We start from the raw sequence: 22,439 nt of genomic DNA, 5'->3' as shown, positions 1-22,439 counted from the left end.
TTTTCTTATTCCCCTTACTGTCTTTCATTCTTGTCCTTGATCCCCCCCTCCTCTGACTTCTTGCAAAGGTTCCCAGCCCCCTGCCATTTTAGTTTAAACCCTCCCCAATCACTCTAGCAAATATTCCCCCCAGGACATCAGTCCCGGTCCTGCCCAGGTGTAACCTGTCCAGTTTGTACTGGCCCCACCTTCCCCCAGAACCAGTCCCAATGTCCCAGGAATCTAAAACCCTACCCCTCACACCATCTCTTCAGCCACGTATTCATCTGATATACCCTGCTATTTCTACTCTGACGAGCACGTGGCACTGGTAGTAATCCTGAGATCAGTACCTTTGAGGTCCTACTTTTCAACTTACTTCCCAACTCTCTATATTCTGCTTTTAGGGCCTCATCCTTTTTTTTTTGCCTGCGTTGTTTGTACCAATGTGTACCACGACCACTGGGCTGTTCACCCTCCCCCTTCAGAATGTCCTGTAACCACTCTGAGACATCCTTGACCCTAGCACCGGGGAGGCAACATACCATCCTGGAGTCTCTTTTGCGGCCACAGAAACGTCTATCTAGTCCCCTTACAATTGAATCCCCTATAACTATTGCATTCCCACACTTTTTACTCCTCCTCTGTGCAGCAGAGCCAACCGTGGTGCAACGAATTGGGCTGGTGCTGCTTTCCCGAGAGGCCATCTGTTTTGCAGGGGAATAGCCACAGGAGATTCCTGCACTGCCTGCCTAGTCCTCTTGCTCTGCCTGGTGGTCACCCATTCCCTTCCTGCCTGTGGAGTCTGAGCCTGCGGTGTGACCACCTCTCTATACATGCTATCCACGATACTCTCCGCCTCGCGGATGCTCCACAGTGTCCCCAGCCGCTGCTCCAGCTCCGAAACCTGGGCTTCCAGGAGCTGCAGCTGGAGACACTTCCTGCACACATGCTGGTCCCGGGCACTGGAATGGTTCCCGGCTTCCGACATGGAGCACAACATGGCTTTGAGCTCTCCTGCCATGACTTAACCCTTTAAATTAAACCTTTTGGAAGATGCTTAATATCAATTACTCTGGGGCCCTTCTTTCCTGGTCCTCGTTACTACAGAACTCCATAAAAAACACTACTTACTATATATGAAAATAAACTGTAGACCTTTCTTACCTTAGTTACTAAGCCAGCTATTTAGAGCAATTCCCTAACAGCAGTTCTTACCAACCAATCACCTTGCAGCTTTCCTGTGATGTCACTGTTGACTTTTTTTTTCAAACTCCGGCACGCCTGGACTGCTCTCCTGGAAGGTAAGAGACTGGGCCTCGAGCCTCGGGTTCGATTTATAGGCTGCGCTCTTGGCGATCTCCCCACTGGTCCACTCCACGCCCCATTGTATATTCCCTTGCCTTGATAGTCCTCCCAAAATGCATCACCTCACACTTCTCAGGATTAAATTCCATTTGCCACTGCTCTGCCCATCTTACCAGCCCATCTATATCGTCCTGTAATCTAAGGCTTTCCTCCTCACTATTTACGACACCACCAATTTTCATGTCATCTGTGACCTTACTGATCATACCTCCTGTATTCACATCTAAATCATTAATGTACACTACAAACAGCAAGGGTCCCAGCACCGATCCCTGCGGTGCACCACTGGTCACAGACTTCCATTTGCAAAAACAACCCTTGACCATCACCCTCTGCCTCCTGCCACTAAGTCAATTTTGGATCCAATTTGCCAAATTGCCCTGGATCCCATGGGCCCTTACCTTCTTGACCAATTTCCCATGCGGGACCTTATTAAAAGCCTTACTAAGACCATGTAGACTACATCAACTGCTTTACCCTCATCTTCACACCTAGTCACTTCCTCAAAAAATTCAATCAGTTTTGTTAGACATGATCTCCCCCTGACAAAACCATGGTGACTATCCTTGATTAATCCCTGCCTCTCCAAATGGAGATTAGTCCTGTCCCTCAGAATTTTTTCCATTAGTTTCCCTACCACTGATGTTAGACTCACTGGCCTGTATTTACCTGGTTTATCCCTACTACCCTTCTTGAATAATGGTACCACATTCGCTGTCCTCCAGTCCTCTGGCACCTCTCCTGTGGCCAGAAAGGATTTGAAAATTTGCGTCAGAGCCCCTACAATCTCCACCCTTGCCTCACATAGCAGCCTGGGATACATCTCATCTGGGCATGGGAATTTATCCACTTCTAAGCCCGCTAAAACCTCCTCCCTTTCAATGCTAATTTGTTCAAGTATATCACAGTCCTCCTCCCTGATCTCTACACCTACATCGTCCTTCTCCATAGTACTGAACTCTTATACTCCAGAATTAGCCACGACCCGAGACAAGTTGTTCCATTACAGCTACAACACTGGCATCTGCCCAACAATGTAGAAAATTGCCTGGGTATGTCCCATACATAAAAAGCAGGACAACAGTGGCACAGTGGTTAGCACCGCAGCCTCACAGCTCCAGCGACCCGGGTTCAATTCTGGGTACTGCCTGTGTGGAGTTTGCAAGTTCTCCCTGTGTCTGCGTGGGTTTCCTCCGGGTGCTCCGGTTTCCTCCCACAGGCAAAAAGACTTGCAGGTTGATAGGTAAATTGGCCATTAGAAATTGCCCCTAGTATAGGTAGGTGGTAGGGGAATATAGGGACAGGTGAGGATGTGGTAGGAATATGGGATTAGTGTAGGATTAGTATAAATGGTTGGTTAATGGTCGGCACAGCCTCGGTGGGCCGAAGGGCCTGTTTCAGTGCTGTATCTCTAAATCTAAAAAATCTAAATCTAAAGCTCCAATCATGCCAATTACTGCCCCATCAGCCTCCTCTCAATCATCAGCAAAGCGATGGAAGATATTGTCAACAGTGCTACCAAGCGGCACTTACACAGCAATACCCTGCTCACCGATGCTCAGTTTGGGTTCTGCCAGGGCTACTCTGCTCCAGACATCATTACAGCCTTGGTCCAAACATGGACCAAAGAGCTGAATTCCAGAGGTGAGGTGACATTGACTGCCCTCGACCAAGAGAGCATTTGGCCGAGTGTGGCATCAAGGAGCCCTAGCAAAATTGGAGTCAATGGGAATCAAGGAGAAAACTTTCCCCTGGTTGGAGTCATACCTAGTACAAAAGGATGATAAAAGCAAAATACTGCAGATGCTGGAAATCTGAAATAAAAAAAGTGCTGGAAAATACTCAGCAGGTCTGGCAGCATCTGTAGAGAGACAAGCAAAGTTAACGTTTCAGGTCAGTGACCTTTCATCAGACCAAAACATCACAAAAGGAAGATGGTTGTGGTTGTTGGAGGCCAAACATCTGAGCTCCAGGACATCATTGCAGTAGTTCCTCAGGGTAGTGTCCTAGGTCCAACCAACTTCAGCTGCTTCATCAATGACCTCCTTCATAAGGTGGGAATGTTCGCTGATGATTTCACAGTGTTCAGTATCATTTGCGACTCTTCAGATACTGAAGCAGCCCGTGTCCAGATGCAGCAAGACCTGGACAACATCCAGGCTTGGGCTGATAATTGGCAAGCAACATTCGTGCCACACAAGTGCCAGTCAATGACTATCTCAAACAAGACAGAAGCTAACCGCCTCCCCTTGATGTTCAATGGCATTACCATCACTGAATCCGCCACTATCAACATTCTGGGGTTACCATTGACCAGAAACTGAACTGGAGCAGCCACATAAATGCTGTGGCTACAAGAGCAGGTCTGAGGCTGGGAATTCTGTGGTGAGTAACTCACCTCCTGACTCCCCAGTGTGCTTGTCCTCTATCTACAAGGCACAAGTCAGGGGTGTGATAGAATACCCTCCACCTGCCTGGATGGGTTGGCAAAGGCTTTCACAGACAGGGAGACTCCGGATTCAAAGCCAAGATAATAGGTGGGACATAACAACACTTTATCAAGATAAGTCACATTCAAACATCATTGTGTAACAACGACCACTCACTCGTTCAAAGATAGTGTATGAACACAGCAGGAGACAGCATCTGTGTTCATCTGACTGAAACCAAGCTTGATGTGGTTTTTTCTTTAAAAAAAGGGCGCTCTGAAAGACAGCCAGGAAGCTGAAGAGATCCATTCCAGCCAAGAAGCCAACACTGCCTCTAACATCTTTAAACCAGAGACAGAGACTGCAAGATGACCTTGAAAACTCCCCACCTGAGAAATTGTAACAGGATTCTCACCACCATCTTTTACCAAAGCTTAGCGAGAGGAGTCTGTAATACTTCAGTGAACCAAGAAAAGGAACACCAGGCCTGAACCGTTGTTAAAAAAAATTCCTCCCAGAAAACCAAAACGGTTTCAAAGTGAACTCTTTTTACAACAATTGGACAAAAATGCCTACCGTCACTTGAGAGGTGAAAAGTGGCAGTCATCCACATCATCTCCCCTCTGTAACAGTGGCAAGTAACATTCGCACCACTCAAGTGCCAGGCAATGACCATTTCCAACAAAAAAGAATCTAACCAACTCCCCTTAACATTCAATGGCATTACCATCACTGAATCCACCACCGTCAACATACTGGGGGTTACCATTGACCAGAAACTGAACTGGACCAGCCACATAAATAGGCAGTAGAGGTCACAGGTTTGGAATGTGCTGTCGAAGGAGCCTTGATGAGTTGCTGCAGTGCATCTTGTAAATGGTATGGGGGAAGATGGTGGCGTAGTGGCATTGTCACTGAACTAGTAATCCAGAGGCCCATGCCCAATGCCCTGAGATACAGCTGGTGGAATTTAAATTCCATTAATTAGAAAACTGGAATTGAAAGCTAGTCTCAGTAATGTTGCCTTGAAACCCATTGTCGTAAAAACCCATCTGGTTCCCTTTAGGGAAGGAAATCTGCCATCTTTACCTGGTCTGGCCTACATGTGACTCCAAACCCACAGCAATGTGGTTGACTCCTAATTGCCCTCTGAAATGGCCTAACAAGCCACTCAGTTCAAGGGCAATCAGGGATGGGCAATAAATGCTGGCCTAGCCAGCGACGCCCACATCCCATGAATAAAAAAAAAGCTGTAGACTGCCCTTATTAATGTGATTGATCCTTTATTATCTTCTGTTTCTATCCATTTGGATTCTATAAAAGTAAAATACTGCAGGTACTGGAAATCTGAAATTGAAACAAAGTGCTGGAAATACTCAGCATGTCTAGCAGCCTCTGTGGAAAGAGTAACAGAGTTAACTCCTGTTGAGGATTCTGATGAAAGGCCACACACCTGAATCCTGACTCTTCCAAACTTGGGTATTTCCAGCTTTGTCTGTTTGGCTGTCAGCGAGACACAAATAAAATCCAAACAACTTCAAGATACTGAGTTAGTATTAATGGAGATGGAATTGGCTGAAAGACTCTGGACTTCCTTCTGATGAAGGGTCACTGACCTGAAATGTTAATTCTCTCTCCTGCTGAGCTTTTCCACCACTTTCTCTTTTCAATTTCTCAAATGAGTTCCTGTTTTCCAGTCGCTTCCCCCTGTGGCCGGCTGGTGGCGCCGTGCGCGGGGTCAGAGAGGCGCCATGACGGAGCCGGGCGGCGCGGCGGACGATCCGCGGGGAAAGGTAAGCGGCCGCAGGGACCGTGGCCTCCCCTCCTGTCAGCGGGGAGCCTGGCACCCGAGGCATCAGGGTCGGCTACTCCCGCGAGAGGCCTACTCTTCCACTGCTCCTTACCCGATGGGGCTTAGAACTAAAATGGAGCCGGGACATCGGGTGGAAAAGCTACCTGCAACAGCGCGACCGCATTGGGCAAGAAAAGAGGTCTCGTCCGGGGAGTGGAAAGGGAGACCATTCCCTGGGGGGAGGGAGCGGGAAGGAGAGCGCGGGGGAAACCATTCCCTGGGGGGAGGGAGCGGGAAGGAGAGCGCGGGGGAAACCATTCCCTGGGGGGAGGGAGCGGGAAGGAGAGCGCGGGGGAAACCATTCCCTGGGGGGGGGGGGGGGGCAGATGAGTCGAGACCATTCCCTGGGAGGGGTTAGCGGGAGAGACTATTTCTTGCAGGGAGGGAGAGGTGGCAAAAACTATTCCGGAACAAAAACTGAGAAAACACAGAATTTTAATAAAAGCAAAATACTGCGGATGCTGGAAATCTGAAATAAAAACAAGAAATGCTGGAATCACTCAGCAGGTCTGGCAGCATCTGTGGAAAGAGAAGCAGAGACCCGAAACGTTAACTCTGCTTTTCTTTCCACAGATGCTGCCAGACCTGCTGAGTATTTCCAACACTGTTTTTATTTCAATTTTCCATCATCTGTAGTATTTTGCTTTTATTGTAAGATTATTCTGGGGTTGCGGGGAGACCATTCCCTGTGGGCAGGGAGGGAAAGGGGACAAAAACTATTTTCTGGGAGGGTGAATAAAAACAAAGTGCTAGAAATCCTCAGCTGTCTGGCAGCATCTCTGGAGAGAGAAACAGAGTTAACGTTTCAGGTCAGTGAATTTTTATGAAAACTGGCAAAGTTTAGAAAAGAATTAGATCTTAAGCAAGTGATGGGGGGAAGGGTCGGTGGGGAAGAGAACAAAAGGAAGGTGTGTGATAGGGTAAAGGGCAGGTGAGATTAAATTAAAAAGATGTCATGGGACAAACACAAAGGGAGTGTTAATGTTTGTGGTGAAAGATATGCCCTTAATCCAGAGAGGGTATTAATGGCAGAATAATGAAGAACTCTGTCTAAAAGCGCAAAGGTAAAAACCAAGTTAAACCATTGGGGAGGGGGAAATGTGGGAGAAGCCATTTCCTTCTGGCAGGGAGGGAGAAATGGCAAAAACCATTCGGGTCGGGGGAGTGACCAGATCCTGGGATGGAAATGGGGGAGAGAGATCATTCTGGGTGGGGGTGGGGGTTGAAAGCATTTCCTGTGGGGTGGGGGCAGTGGCAGGAGAGACCATTCCCTGGTTGGGGGTGGGTGAGGGTTTGACATGTTTATTCTGAAAGTGTCTATATCAAAATATGTTTTTTTCCTCCTTGCTCTGAAATACTCGCTCAGCCGCAGACCGACTCCTCGTTCAGCGACAATGGCTTTGATCCCGGTGAGTGCAGCAACCAAAACCCCACAACATGTCGCCGAGCGAGAGGGTTCATTTATTGCTGCATAGTCATTGTTACATTGCAGAGCTCCATCTTTTGTCTCCTCCCTATTCTTTATCGCTCCAATCAGATTTCTACACCTGTCACAGTACCAAAACAACTCTCATCAAAATCACAAATTATATCCTATGTGACTGAGACCAAGATAAACTAACTCTCTTCGTCATTCCCGACCTTTGACACAGTTGAACACGTTGTCCTCCTGCAATGCTTCTCCACTGTCGTCCAGCTGGGTGGGACTGCTCTTGCTGGTTCCATTCTTCTCAATTAAATCGTAACCAGAGAATCACTTACAATGGCTTCTCTTCCTACTCACGCACCATTACCTCTGGTGTCCCCCAAGAATCTATCCTTGCCCCCCTCCTATTTCTCATCTATATGCTGCCCCTCAATGACAGCATTGAAAATAATAGTGTCAATTTTCACATGTCTGCTGATGAAACTGAGCTTTACCTCATCACCACCTCTGCTGATGTCTCCACTGTCTCTAAATTATCAGACTGTTTCTCTGACATCCAATACTGGATGAGCAGAAATTTCCTCCAATTAAGTATTGGGCAGACAAAAGCCATTTTCTTTAGTCCCTGCTACAAAGCCTGTTCCCTAACCACCGACTCCATTCCCCTCTCTGGCACATGTCTGATGCTGAACTGTTCGGAACCTTGATGTCATGCTTCACCCCAAGATAAGCTTCCAACCACATATCTGCATCATCACTAAGACTGCCTGTTTCCACCATAGGAAACATAGGAACAGCAGTTGTCCTTGAGAAGAGATGTGCAATAAATGCTGTCCTAACCAGCCATGCCCACATCCCATGAACGCATTTTAAAAAAATTATATAGAGCCTTGGTGAGACCGCACCTGAAATATTGCGTACAGTTTTAGATATACTTGCCGATTGCAGCAAGACTTTAGTCCTGTACTCATTCTCTAGCAACAAAGACCAACATAGCATTTGTCTTCCTAATTGCTTGCTGTACCTGCATATTAGCTTTCAGTGACTTATGAACAAGGACACCCAGGTACCTTTGGACATCAACACTTCCCAATCTCACCATTTAAGAAGTACTCTGCATTTTCGGTTTTAGTTTTTTTTTCCTACCAAAGATAACTTTTTCCACATTATATTCCATTTGTCATGTTCTTGCCCACTCACCTAAATCCTCTTGAAACCTCTTTGAATCATCCTCACAACTCTCATCCCCACCTAGTTTTGTCATCATCAAACTTGGAAATATTACATTTGGTCCCCACATACAAATCATTGATATAGATTGTGAATAGCTGGGCCCAAGCACTGATCCTTGCGGTACCCACTAGTCATAGACTACCAACCTGAGAATGACCCATTTCTTCCTACTCTCTGTTTTCTGTCTGTTAACCAGTTCTCAATCCATAGCAGAATATTACCCCCATTCCCATGTGTGCTCTAATTTTGCTTACTAACCTGTGTGGGGCCTTATTGAAAGCCTTCTGAAAATCCAAATACACCACTTCCACTGGTATTCCCCTTATATATTCTGCTAGTTCCTGTAACATCGCCAACTCCACCCCTGCCTCAGCTCATCTGCTGCTGAAACCCTCATCTATGCTTTTGTTACCTCTCGACTTGACTATTCCAACGCAGTCCTGATCGGGCTCCCTCACTCTACTTTCCATAAACTTGAAGTCATCCAAAACTCTGCTGCCTGTGTCCTTACCTGAAACAAGTCCAACTTACAGGTCACTCTTCTGCTGGATGACCTACATTGGCTTCCAGTCCAGCAAAGCCTCAATTTTAAAATTCTCATCCTTATTTTTAAATTTGTCCATGGCCTGGCCCCTCCCGATCTCTGTCATCTCCTCCAGCCCCACAACCCTCTGAGATCTCTGTGCTCCTCTAATTCAGGCCTTTTGAGTATCCTGATTTTAATTCCTCTACCAGTGGTGGCCGGTCCAGCAATACCTTGGTTTTAAAATTGTTTATGGGCTTCCCCTTCCCTATCTCTGTAACATCCTCCAGCATGACAACCCTCTGTGATCTCTGTGCTCCTCCAATTCTAGTCTCTTGTGCTCCCTGATTTCCATTGCTCCACCATTGGCGGCTATACCTTCAGCTGCTTGTGCTCTAAGCTCTGGAATTCCCTCCCTAAACCTCCATCTTTTTGTCCCTCTCTCATATGAACATACGAATTAGGAGCAAGAGCAGGCCACTTGGCCCTTCGAGCCTGCACCGCCATTCAATAAGATCATGGCTGAACTGACTGTTCCACATTTCCACCTCCCCCAATAACCTTCCACCCCCTTGCTTATCAAGAATCTATCTACCTCTGCCTTAAAGATATTCAAAGACTCTGCTTCCACTGCCTATTGAGGAAGAGAATTCCAAAGATTCACGACCCCCTGCGAGAAAAAATTTCTCCTCATCTTTATCTTAAATGGGCGACCCCTAGTTCGAGATTCTCTTCTTCTAAATTCCAGCGGATACAAGCCTAGCCTACCCTGTCCAATCTTTCCTCATAAGACAGCCTGCCCATTCCAGCTATTAGTTTAGTAAACCTTCTCTGTACTGCCTCCAATGCATTTATATCCTTCCTTAAATAAGGAGACCAGTACTGTACACAGTACTCCAGATGTGGCCTTACCAATGCCCTGTATAGCTGAAGAATAACCTCCCTACTTTTGTCATAGTCATAGAGATACAGCACTGAAACAGGTCCTTCAGCCCACTAAGTCTGTGCCAACCAACAACCATCCATTTATACTAACCCTACAGTAATCCCATATTCCCTACCATTCTCCTACCTACACGAGGGGCAATTTACCTATCAACCTGCAAGTCTTTGGCTGTGGGAGGAAACCAGAGCACCCAGCGAAAACCCAGCAGTCGCAGGGAGAACTTGAAAACTCCGCATAGGCAGTACCCAGAATCGAACCCAGGTCGCTGGAGCTGTGAGGCTGCGGTGCTAACCACTGCACCACTGTGCCGCCCGAATTCCCCTCGCGATAAACGATAACATTCTATTAGCTTTCCTAATTACGTGCTGTACCTGCATACTAACCTTTTGCAATTCATGCACTATGACACCCAGATCCCTCTGCATCTCAGCTCTGCAATCTCTCACCATTTAGATAATATGCTTTTTTATTCTTCCTGTCAAAATGGACAAGTCCACACTTTCCCACATTGTACTCCATTTGCCAGGTCTTTGCTCACTCACTTAACCTATTTATATCCCTTGTAGCCCCCTTATGTCCTCTTCACAAGTTACTTTCCTACCTATCTTTGTGTCATCAGCAAATTTAGCAACCATTGGTCTCTTCATCTAGTCATTTATATAAATTGTAAAAAGTTGAGGCCCCAGCATAGATCTTTGTGGCACACCACTCGTTATATCTTGCCAACCAGAAAATGATGCTTTTATGCCTACTCGTTGTTTTCTGTTATCTCGCCAATCTTCTATCCATGCCAATATGTTGCCCCCTACACCATGAGCTTTTATTTTCTGCAATAACCTTTTATGTGGCACCATATCTAATGCCTCTGGACATCTAAATGATTTGGAGGAAAATGTAGCTGGTCTGATTAGTACGTTTGCGGACGACACAAAGGTTGGTGGAGTTGCGGATAATGATGAGGATTGTCAGAGGATACAGCAGGATATAGATCGGTTGGAGACTTGGGCGGAGAAATGGCAGATAGAGTTTAATCCGGACAAATGTGAGGTAATGCATTTTGGAAGGTCTAATGCAGGTGGGAGGTATACAGTAAATGGCAGAACCCTTAGGAGTATTGACAGGCAGAGAGATCTGGGCGTACAGGTCCACAGGTCACTGAAAGTGGCAACGCAGGTGGATAAGGTAGTCAAGAAGGCATACGGCATGCTTGTCTTCATCGGTTGGGGCATAGAGTATAAAAATTGGCAAGTCATGTTGCAGCTGTACAGAACCTTAGTTAGGCCACACTTAGAATATTGCATGCAATTCTGGTCGCCACACTACCAGAAGGACGTGGAGGCTTTGGAGAGGGTACAGAGGAGGTTTACCAGGATGTTGCCTGGTCTGGAGGGCATTAGCTATGAGGAGAGGTTGGAAAAACTCGGATTGTTTTCACTGGAACGACGGAGGTGGAAGGGCGACATGATAGAGGTTTACAAAGTTATGAGCGGCATGGACAGAGTGGATAGTCAGAAGCTTTTTCCCAGGGTGGAAGAGTCAGTTACTAGGGGACATAGGTTTAAGGTGCAAGGGGCAAAGTTTAGAGGGGATGTGCGAGGCAAGTTTTTTACACAGAGGGTGGTGAGTGCCTGGAACTTGCTGCCAGGGGAGGTGGTGGAAGCAGATACGATAGCGACGTTTAAGAGACATCTTGACAAATATATGAATAGGAAGGGAATAGAGGGAAACGGGCCCCGGAAGTGCAGAAGGTGTTAGTTTCGGCAGGCATCAAGATCGGCGCAGGGTTGGAGGGCCGAATGGCCTGTTCCTGTGCTGTACTGTTCTTTGTTCTTAAGTACAATACTTCCACCGGTTCTGCTTTATCCACAGCACATGTAACTCCCTCAAAGAACTCCAATAAATTGGTTAAACATGATTTCCCTTTCACAAATCCATGTTGACCCTGCCTGATTACCTTGAATTTTTCTAAATGGCCTGTGAAAACGTCTTTAATAATAGCTTCTAACATTTTCCCTAAGAAAGATGTAAAGATAACTGGCTTGTAGTTTCTTGCTTTCTGTCTCCCTCCCCTTTTGAATAAAGGAGTTACATTCACAATTTTCCAATCTAATGGAACCTTCCCTGAATCTAGAGAATTTTGGAAAATTAAAATTAAATTAGCCTAGAATTCCCTCCCTAAACCTCTCCATCTTTCTGCCCCTCTCATACGAACTAGGTACAGGAGTCGGCCATTTTGCCCCTCGAGTCTGTTCCGTCATTCAGTGAGATCATGGCTGATCTGAGACCTAACTCCAGATATCTGCCTTTGTTCCATATGCGTTAATAACTTTAGCAAAAATCTAATAATCTCAGCTTTAAAATTAACAATGAAACCTGCATCATCAGTGTTTGTGGAAGAGAGTTCCAAACTTTTACCACCCTTTGCAGGTTGCAGATGCATCTGTCCATGACAGTATTGGTAGGAGTGACCACCGCACAGTCCTTGTGGAGACAAAGTCCCGCCTTCACATTGAGGATACCCTCCATTGTGTTGTGTGGCACTACTACCGTGCTAAATGGGATAGATTTCGAACAGATCTAGCAATGCAAAACTGGGCATCCATGAGGCGCTGTGGGCCATCAGCAGCAGCAGAACTTTACTCAACCACCATCTGTAACCTCATGGCCCAGCATATCCCCCACACTACCATTATCATCAAGCCAGGGGATCAACCCTGGTTCAGTGAAGAGTGCAGGAGGGCATGCCAGGAGCAGCACCAGGCGTACCTCAAACTGAGGTGTCAATCTGATGAAGCAACGATCCAGGACGACTTGCGTGTCAAACAGCGTAAGCAGCATGCAATAGACAGAGCTAAGTGATCCCACAACCAATGGATCAGATCTAAGCAATCCCACAACCAATGGATCAGATCTAAGCTCTGCAGTGTTGCCACATGCAGTCGTGAATGATAGTGGACAATTAAACAACTAACTGGAGGAGGTGGCTCCACAAATATCCCCATCCTCAATAATGGGGAGCCCAGCACATCAGTGCAAAAGATAAGGCTGAAGCATTTGCAACAATCTTTAGCCAGAAGTGCCGAGTAGATGATCCATCTCGGTCTCCTCCTGAAGTCCCCAGCATCACAGATGCCAATTTTCAGCCAGTTCAATTCACTCCACGTGATATCAAGAAACAACTGAAGGCACTGGATACTGCAAAGGCTATGAGCCCTGACAACATTCTGGCAATAGTACTGAAGACCTGTGCTCCAAAACTTGCTGTGCCCCTAGCCAAGCTGTTCCAGTACAGCTACAACACTGGCATCTACCCTGCAATGTGGAAAATTGCCCAGGTATGTCCTGTACACAAAAAACAGGACAAATCCAACCCGGCCAGTTGCCACCCCATCAGTCTACTCTCGATCATCAGTAAAGTGATGGAAGATGTCGTTGACGGTGCTATCAAGCGGCACTTGCTTAGCAATAAACTGCTCGGTGATGCTCAGTTTTGGTTCTGCCAGGGCCACTCATTGGTTCAAACATGGACAAAAGAGCTGAACTCAAGAGGTGAGGTGAGAGTGACTGCCTTTGACATCGACGCAGCATTTGACCGAGTATGGCATTAAGGAGTCCTAGCAAAACTGAAATCATTGGGAATTGGGGAAAACTCTCTGCTGGTTGGAGTCATACCTAGCACAAAGGAAGATGGTTGTGGTTGTTGGAGGGCAATCATCTGAGCTCCAGGACATCACTGCAGGAGTTCCTCAGGGTAGTGTCCTAGGCCCAACCATCTTCAGCTGCTTCATTAATGACCTTCCCCCCCCACCCCCCTAATCATAATTGTAGAATCATAGAAAGTTTAAGGCACAGAAAGAGGCCAGTTGGCCCATCGTGTCTGTGCCGGTCGAAAAACAATTCACCTGTTCTAATCCCACCTTCCAGCATTTGGTCGGTAGCCCTGCAGGTTACGGCACTTGTGATGCATATCCAGACTCCTTTTGAATGAGTTGAGGGTTTCTGCCTCAACTACCCTTTCAGGCAGTGAGTTCCAGACCCCCACCACCCTCTGGGTTAAAAGGTTTTTCCTCATTCCCCCCTCTAATTTTTCTACCAATCACTTTAAATCTATGCCCCCAAGTCACTGATCTCTCTGCTAAGGTGAATAGACCCTTCACCTCCACTCTATCCAGACCTCTCAAAATTTTGTACATTTCAATCAGATCTCCCCTCAGCCTTCTCTGTTCCAAGGAGAACAACCCCAGCCTATCCAATCTTTCCTCACAGTTGCATTTTTCCAGTCCTGGCAACATCCTCTGTACCCTCTCGAGTGCAATTACGCCCTTTCTGTAATGAGGTGACCAGAACTGCACACAATACTCAAGTTGTGGCCTAACCAATGAGTTATACAGTTCCACCATTAACTCCCTGCACTTATATTCTATACCTCAGCTAATAAAGGAAAGGATTCCATATGCCTTCTTAACCACCGTATCGACCTGTCCTGCTACCTTCAGGGATCTGTGGACATTCACTCCAAGGTTCCTGACTTCCTCTACACTTCTCAGTATTTTCCCATTAATTGTGTATTCCTTTGCCTTGTTTGACCTCCCCAAATGCATCATTCACACTTCTCCAGGTTGAATTCCATTTGCCACTTTTCTGCCCAACTGACCAGACCGTCAATTTCTTCCTGCAGCCTACAGCTATCCTCCTCGCTATCTACCACATGGCAAATCTTTGTTTCATCTGCAAACTTCTTGATCATGCCCCCTACATTTACATCCAAATCGTTAACATATACCACAAAAAGCAGGGGACCCAGTACTGAGACCTGCGGAACGCCACTGGAAACAGCCCTCCAGTTGCTAAAACACTCATCAACAATTACCCTTTGTTTCCTGCCACTGAGCCAATTTTGTATCCATCTTGTTGCATTTCCCTGGATCCCATGGGATTTTATTTTTTTTAACCAGTCTGCCATGTGGGACCTTGTCAAAAGCCTTGCTAAAATCCATGTAGACCACATCAACTGCACTACTCTCATCTATCTTCCTTGTTACCTCTTCAAAGAATTCGATCAAGTTGATCAAATAAGATCTTCCCTTAACAAATCCATGCTGACTGTCCTTGATTAACCTGTGCTTTTCTAAGTGACAGTTTGTCCTGTCTCTCAGAATAGATTTCAATAATTTGCCCACTACTGAGGTTAGACTGACTGGCCCGTAATTTTTTGGTCTATCAGTCGCTTCCTTTTTAAACAGAGGTACAATGTTAGCAATTCTCCATTCCTCTGACACCACACCTGTATCCATTGAGGACTGGAAAATGATAGTCAGACCTTCTGCTATTTCCTCTTCTTTTAACAGCCTAGGGTACATTTCATCTGGCCCTGGTGATTTATTAACTTTCAAGGATGTTAATCCCATTAATACTTCCTTTCTCCCTATGTATATCACATCCAATACTTCACACTCCTCCTCCTTAACTACAACATAGAGTTATACGGCACAGAAACAGGCCCTTCGGCCCATCGTATCTGTGCTGGCCATGAAGCACCTATCTATTCTAATCCCATTTTCCAGCACTTGGTCCGTAGCTTTGTATGCTATGGCGTTTCAAGTGTTCATCTAAATACTTCTTAATATCTGCATCGTCCCCCTTTTTTGTGAAGACAGGCGCAAAGTATTCATTAAAAACCATACCAACATCTTCCGCCCCAACATATAGGTTAACTTTTTCGTCTTTTATGGGCCCTACTCTCTCCTTGGTTATCCTCTTACTCTTAATGTATTGATAAAACATCTTTGGGTTCACCTTAATTTTGCTTGCCAATATTCTTTCATGCCCTTTCTTTGCTTTCCTAATTTCCTTTTTGATTTCACCCCACCACTTTCTATACTCTTGGCTTTCTGTAGTATTGAGTTCTTGGTGTCGGACATAAGCTTTCCTTTTCTGCCTTATCTTACCCTGTAAGCTCCTTGACATCCATGGGGCTCTAGGTTTGGCCCTCTCACCCTTTTTCTTTGTGGGAACATGTTTACTCTGAAGCCCTTGAATCTCCCCTTTGAATGCCTCCCACTGCCACCCTTCCTGTTTTATTTTTGCGCCAGACAGGAATGAACAATTGTTGATGAATTGTAATTCATCCATGCACTCTTTAAATGCCATTGCCTATCCATTGTCAACTCTTTAAATAATGTTCCCCAATCTATCATAGCCAACTCACGCCTCATACCTTCATAATTTATTTAGATTCAGGACCCTAGTCTCAGAATAAACTCTCTCACTCTCCACCTTAATGAAGAATTTTATCATGTTATGGTTGCTCTTCCCCAAGGGAACAACAAGATTCCCCGCATAGCAAGATCTTTTCTCGTTACACAATACCCAGTCTAGGATGGCCTGTTCTCTTGTTGGTTCCTCAACGTATTGGTCCAAAAAACCATCACGTACGCACTCCAAGAATTCCTGCTCTACAGTATTATTGCTAATTTGGTTTGCCCAATCTATATGTAGATTAAAATCACCCATAATTACAGTTGCACCCTTATTGTATGCGTCTCTAATTTCCTGTTTAATGCCATCCTCTACATCACCACTGCTGTTTGGGGGTCTATATGCAACCCCCACCAACGTTTTCTGCCCCTTGGTATTTCTAAGCTCCACCCATAAATATTCCACATCAGGATTCTCTGAGCTAATATCCTTCCTCACTATTGTATTGATTTCCTCTTTTACTAACAACACTACGCCACCTCCTTTCCCTTTTTGCCTGTCCTTCCTAAATATTGAATATCCCTGGATGTTCAATTCCTATCCTTGGTCACCCTGCAGCCATGTCTCTGTAATCGCAACTTTCTCGTATCCATTTATATCTATTTGCATGGTTAATTCACATACCTTATTGCGAATACTCCGCGCATTGACACAAAGAACAAAGAAAATTACAGCACAGGAACAGGCCCTTCGGCCCTCCAAGCCTGCGCCGATCCAGATCCTCTATCTAAACATGTCGCCTATTTTCTAAGGGTCTGACACACAATGCTTTTAGGCTCTTTTTAACATTCTTAGCCATCTTAGCATTATTTTGCACTATGGCCCTATTTGTTTCTTGCCCTTGATTTCAATGCCTTCCACTTTTACCTTTTGTTTCCTATCTTTCATTTCTATCCTTGTTTCCTCCTCCTCAGTCTCCCCGCTCAGGTTCCCATTTCCCCTGCCATTCTAATTTAAGTCCTCCCCAACAGCACTAGCAAATGCCCCCGCGAGGACATTGGTTCTGGTCCTGCCTGGGTGTAACCCATCCCACTTGTGCAGGTCCCACCTTCCCCAGAACCGGTCCCAATGTCCCAGGAATCTAAATCCCTCCCTCCTCCACCATTTCTCCAGCCCCACATTCATCTGGTCTATTCTCCTGTTCCTATACTTACTAAAACGTGGCACAGGAAGTAATCCTGAGATTACTACCTTTGAGGTCCTGCTTTTTAATTTAGCTCCTAACTCCTTAAATTCATCTTGCAGGACCTCATCCCTTTTTCTACCAATGTCATTGGTGCTGACATGTATCACGACCACTGGCTGTTCACCCTCCCCCTTCAGAATGTCCTGCAGCCATTCCGAGACATCCTTGACCCTAGCAGCAGGGAGGTAACATACCATCCTGGAGTATCGTTTGCGGCCACAGAAACGCCTGCCTGTTCCCCTTACAATTGAATCTCCTATCACTATGGCTCTGCCAGTCTTCCCACCACCCCCCTTCCTGTGCAGCAGAACCATCCGTGGTGCCATGAACTTGGCTGTTGCTGCTTTCCCCTGGGAGGCCATTTCCCCCCCCCGCCCCAAACAGTATTCAAAGTAATATATCTGTTTGAGAGCAGGATGGCCACAGGGAACTCCTGCACTACCTACCTGCGCTTACGACTCTGCCTGGTGGTCACCCATCCCTTTTCTGCCTGTTCAGCCATTACTTGTGGTGTGACCACCTCATTAAACGTGCTATCTATGACATCCTCAGCATCACAGATGCTCCACAGTGAATCCATCCGCAGCTCCAGCCACGCAATGTGGTCAGCCAGTAGCTGCAATTGGACACACTTGCTGCACACATGGAAGTGTCCCTGATTTCCCACATAGCGCAGGAGGAGCATGCCACAGGGCTGAGCTCTCCTACCATGACTTACCCTTAGATTAAGCTCCTTAGTTACAAAGAACAGTACAGCACAGGAACAGGCCATTCGGCCCTCCAACCCTGCGGCGATCATGATGCCATTCTAAACTAAAACCTTCTGCACTTCCGGGGTCCATTTCACTCTATTCCCATCCTATTCATGTATTTGTCAAGATGCCTCTTAAACGTCGCTATCATACCTGCTTCCACCACCTCCCCTGGCAGCAAGTTCCAGGCATTCACCGCCCTCTGTGTAAAAAAAACTTGCCTCGCACATCCCCTCTAAACTTTGCCCCTCGCACCTTAAACCTATGTCCCCTAGTAACTGACTCTTCCACCCTGGGAAAAAGCTTCTATCCACTCTGTCCAAGCCACTCATAACTTTGTAAACCTCTATCAGGTCGTCCCTCCACCTCCATCGTTCCAGTGAAAACAATCTGAGTTTATCCAACCTCTCCTCATAGCTAATGCCCTCCAGACCAGGCAACATCCTCTTAAATCTCTTCTGTATCCTCTCCAAAGCCTCCACATGCTTCTGGTAGTGTGGCAACCAGAATTGTATGCAATATTCCAAGTGTGGCCTAACTAAGGTTCTGTACAGCTGCAGTATGACTTGCCAATTTTTATACTCAGTGCCCCTACTGATGAAGGCTAGCATGCCGTATGCTTTCTTGACTACCTTATCCACCTGCGTTGCCACTTTCAGTGATTTGTGGACCTGTACGCCCTTTAATTTAGAGTACAAATTACTCTCGGGACCTTATTCCACTCCAAACACTACCTACTACAATCTCTACCTTTACTTTTACTTCAGCTACTGAAAGCAGTAAAAAGGGTAGAAATACCCACCTGTTCCTACTTATCAATCAGCTGCCTTCCCTTGCAACATGTCACTTTCTGAACTGTGACGTCAGTCGTGGAACTCTTTTGCTGTCCCTGTGAAAGTGTGAGAGAGTATGCCTCTTTTAAGCCGCTGAAACTCCCATTCGCCAGTGCTTGTCCCCTCGCAGGTCCGCCTCGGTCTCGCTCTTTCCCAGGCCTCTTGCAGCCTCTTTTAAGCTGCTGGAACTCCCACTCACCAGTGCTTGTCCCCTCGCAGGTCTGCCTCAGTTCCTAAAATACAGTATACAGCTGTGATCTCCACATTTAGGGAAGAATATACTTGCTTTGGCAGTGATACAGCGAAGATTCGCTATATTGGTTCCTGGGATGAGAAGATTGACCTGTGATGAGAGGCTGAAAAAATTGAGCCTATATTCTCTGGAGTTTAGAAGAATGAGAGGTGATCTCATTGAAACCTACAAGATTCTTAAAGGGTTCGACAGGGTAGATGCAGGAAGGATGTTTTCCCCTGGTTGGGGAGTTCAGAACCAGGGGACCAAGTCTCAGAATAAGGGGCAGGCCATTTAGGACTGAGATGAGGAACCTCTCCACTCAGAGGGTGGTGAATCTTTGGAATTCTCTGCTCTAGAGGGCTGTGGAGTCTCAGTCATTGAGTATGTTCAAGACTGAGATCAATAGACTTCTACATATTAAAAACATCAAGGGATACGGGGATAGTGCTGGAAAATGGTGTTGAAGTAGAAGATCCACCATGATCTCATTGAATGGCGGAGCAGGCACAAAGGGCTGAATGGCCTACTCCTGCTCCTATTTCTTATGTTCTTCACCTCCAGACCATGATCGAGACCGTTAACCTCCACCTCCAAACCATGGGCGAGGACATTAACCTCCACCTCCAGACCATCACTTGCCTCTGCTGCAAATCCATAGTTACACTTTGCCACCTTGAGGCCCCTTCCATTGTTTTCCACTTTACCCCATGGTCCCAGCACTCACCATCCTTGACTTCTGACTTCAAAATTCTCTGGCTCATTCTCTTCAAATCCCTCATTGAATCATTCCACCCGTTGTCTGCAGCTCTGACTCAGTCACTGCCCACCCCTTGCCCTCCTTCCCACCCTTTGCCTCCTCCACCCTTCTCTCTGCCATATCTTGCTTAGACCCACCACCACCCCACCAACTGTCAAAGCATTCAGATTGTTTCAGTGTGGGAATGGCTGCTGTGGCTCAGTGGGTAGCACTCTTGTCTCTGAGTCAGAAGACTGTGGTTCAATTCCCATTCCAGCACTTGAGCACAAAGATCAATGCTGATACTCCAGTGCAATACTGAGGGAGTGCTGCACTGGTCAGAGGTGCCATTTTCCACATGACACTATTTTGAAGATGAGCAGGTGAGTTCTCCCCAGTGTCCTGGCCATTAAAGCCTGGCTACCCGACCCGAACCCAACCAAACCTGACTATGTGTGTCGGCTTCGAATTAGGTCTGTATTCTATGTCCAGACTTGGCTTGGGTTGGGCTGGACTGTACTGTTTTGTTTCGTAGTATTTTCGTTTTAAGCTACGATGTTTTTCTTTTTCAATAATATGTTTGTTATTTTCAGGTCAGGTAAGGCATTTAAAAAAATTAAAGGGCTCGGGTTGGCTGTTGTTGGGTCAGGCCTGGGTCGAGTTTTAATTTTACAGCCGAGCCAGGCTTTACTGACCATTATTTATCCCTCAATCAACATCACCAAAACACATTATCTGGTCATTATCATATTGCTGTTTGTGGGAATTTGTGTACGCAAACTGGCTGTCGTTTTTCCTGCATTATAGCAATGATTACAACAATAGGGGAGGCAGTAGCGTAGTGTTAATGTCACTGGACTAGTAATCTAGAGCCCAGGCTAGTGCTCTGGGGACATGGGTTCGAATCCCACCATGGCAGATGGTGAAATTTGAATTCAATTAATAAATCTGGAATTAAAAAGCTAATCTAATGATAACCATGAAACCATTGTTGATTGTTGTAAAAACCCATCTAGTTCACGAATGTCCTTTAGGGAAGGAAATCTGCTGTCCTTACCTGGTCTGGCCTACACGTGACTCCAGACCCACAGCAATGTGGTTGACTCTTAAAATGCCCTCTGAAATGATCTAGCAAGCCACTCAACTCAAGGGCTATTAGAGATGGACAACAAGTGCTGGCCTAGCCAGCGTTACCCACATCCCACAGACGAATAATAAAGAAAAAATTACATTTCAAATAAAACTACTTAACTTGGCTGGAACATTCTTTGGAACGTCCTGAGATAGTGAAAGGCACTATGTAACTACAAGTCGCTCTTTCTATCAATATTAAACGCAGATTTAACTGCAGACAGTTCTCTGGCGTGTGTGGACATTTTATGGACTGTTAGCTGATAGGGTCTGCTCGCATTTAAGAACTTGATTTGTTTTTTCCAGGGTTCTTTGCTGACAGCACAAGAAAAGGAAGCATAGTGTCAAGAGCAAACAGCATAACATCCAACACAGGCTCCACCAGTGCCTCCTCTGTGCCTAACACAGGTAAAGAAATCACAATCAGATTGCACCCTGTCTGCGTTCATTGTTTGCAGCCCCTTGTTCCTGGAGGCTGTTACAGTTCAGGAGAGTTGGATCTTTGCATGCCCAACTACTACAAAAATAAAACGAAATGACGGAAATTCACAGTAGGTCAGTCAGTCTCTTTAAATGTTAATCTCTTTTCTGTTTAAAATTTGACTTCACCAGAACTGAAAAACCCAAAATAAGCTCGCCCCATAGGCTTGGTAGGACGAGACTGATGGGGAAAAGCAACAGATATTCCAATTAAAGAGGATACTCGTGGGTGAATTACCTCCGACCTGTTACTTTAATTGGAGCTTCAATTCTTACTCTGACCTCAGCCTTTGGCTTCCTACACTAGCTCCTCTTTGTCAACACCAGCTTGAGGAACATTGACTCTACCTTCATACCTTTGCTTTACAGGATGAGGTATTGGTGATGTGGGTCTTTTGGGAATCCAGAGAAAGGGGAGGAAGAGGTAACCCTTTTGGGACGTAATCTGCTGGTTGGTACTTTGCCCTGGATGTTAACTTCCATATTTCAACATATGGTACAATTTAAGCTTGTTATGGAGAAAGAAATAGACAAGTTGCAAAAAAAGGTTTTGGATTGGGGGTGGGCGAATTTTAGTAAAATAAGGCAGGATCTGGCCAAGGTAGACTGGAAAGAATTACTTGTCGGGAAATCTACAGAAGAGCAGTGGGGGACATTCAAAAAGGAAATGGGGAGGGTAGAGGCCCAACATGTTCCCTCTAGGGTAATAGGTAGGAGCAACAAGCCCAGAGAACCATGGATGACCAGAAACATTCAGGGTATGATGAGAAGGAAAAGAGAGGCTTTTGGCAAATACAAGGAGAGCAAATCAACGGAAGCATTAGTGGAGTACAGAAAGTGTAGGATGGAGCTTAAGAAAGCAATTAGGAGAGCAAAGAGGGGATATGAGAAAGCTCTGGCTGGTAAAAGTAGGGAAAATCCCAAGATATTCTATAAGTATATCAATGGGAAGAGGATAACCAGGGGAAGAGTAGGACCCATTAGGGACCAAGGGGGAAATTTGTGGGTGGAGCCAGAGGACATTGGTAGGGTGTTGAATGAATACTTCACATCTGTCTTCACCCAAGAGAAA

At 46.0% G+C, this 22,439-nt stretch overlaps 1 protein-coding gene across 1 annotated transcript in view; it reads left to right on the top strand.

The window, feature by feature from the left end:
- The window catches only part of mlx (MAX dimerization protein MLX), a 134,409-nt gene that overhangs the window by 89,109 nt on the left and 22,861 nt on the right, over positions 1 to 22,439 (top strand). The window contains 3 exon segments of the mRNA XM_068013709.1: positions 5,474 to 5,569; positions 6,995 to 7,037; positions 21,194 to 21,295. Coding sequence (XP_067869810.1) covers positions 5,474 to 5,569; positions 6,995 to 7,037; positions 21,194 to 21,295 — 241 coding nt within the window.

The sequence above is a fragment of the Heterodontus francisci genome, chromosome 33 (genome assembly GCF_036365525.1).
Source record: "Heterodontus francisci isolate sHetFra1 chromosome 33, sHetFra1.hap1, whole genome shotgun sequence".
Taxonomy (NCBI): domain Eukaryota; kingdom Metazoa; phylum Chordata; class Chondrichthyes; order Heterodontiformes; family Heterodontidae; genus Heterodontus; species Heterodontus francisci.
The sequence above is the reverse complement of the archived record's forward strand: the minus strand, read 5'-3'. Positions and strand labels throughout refer to the sequence as shown.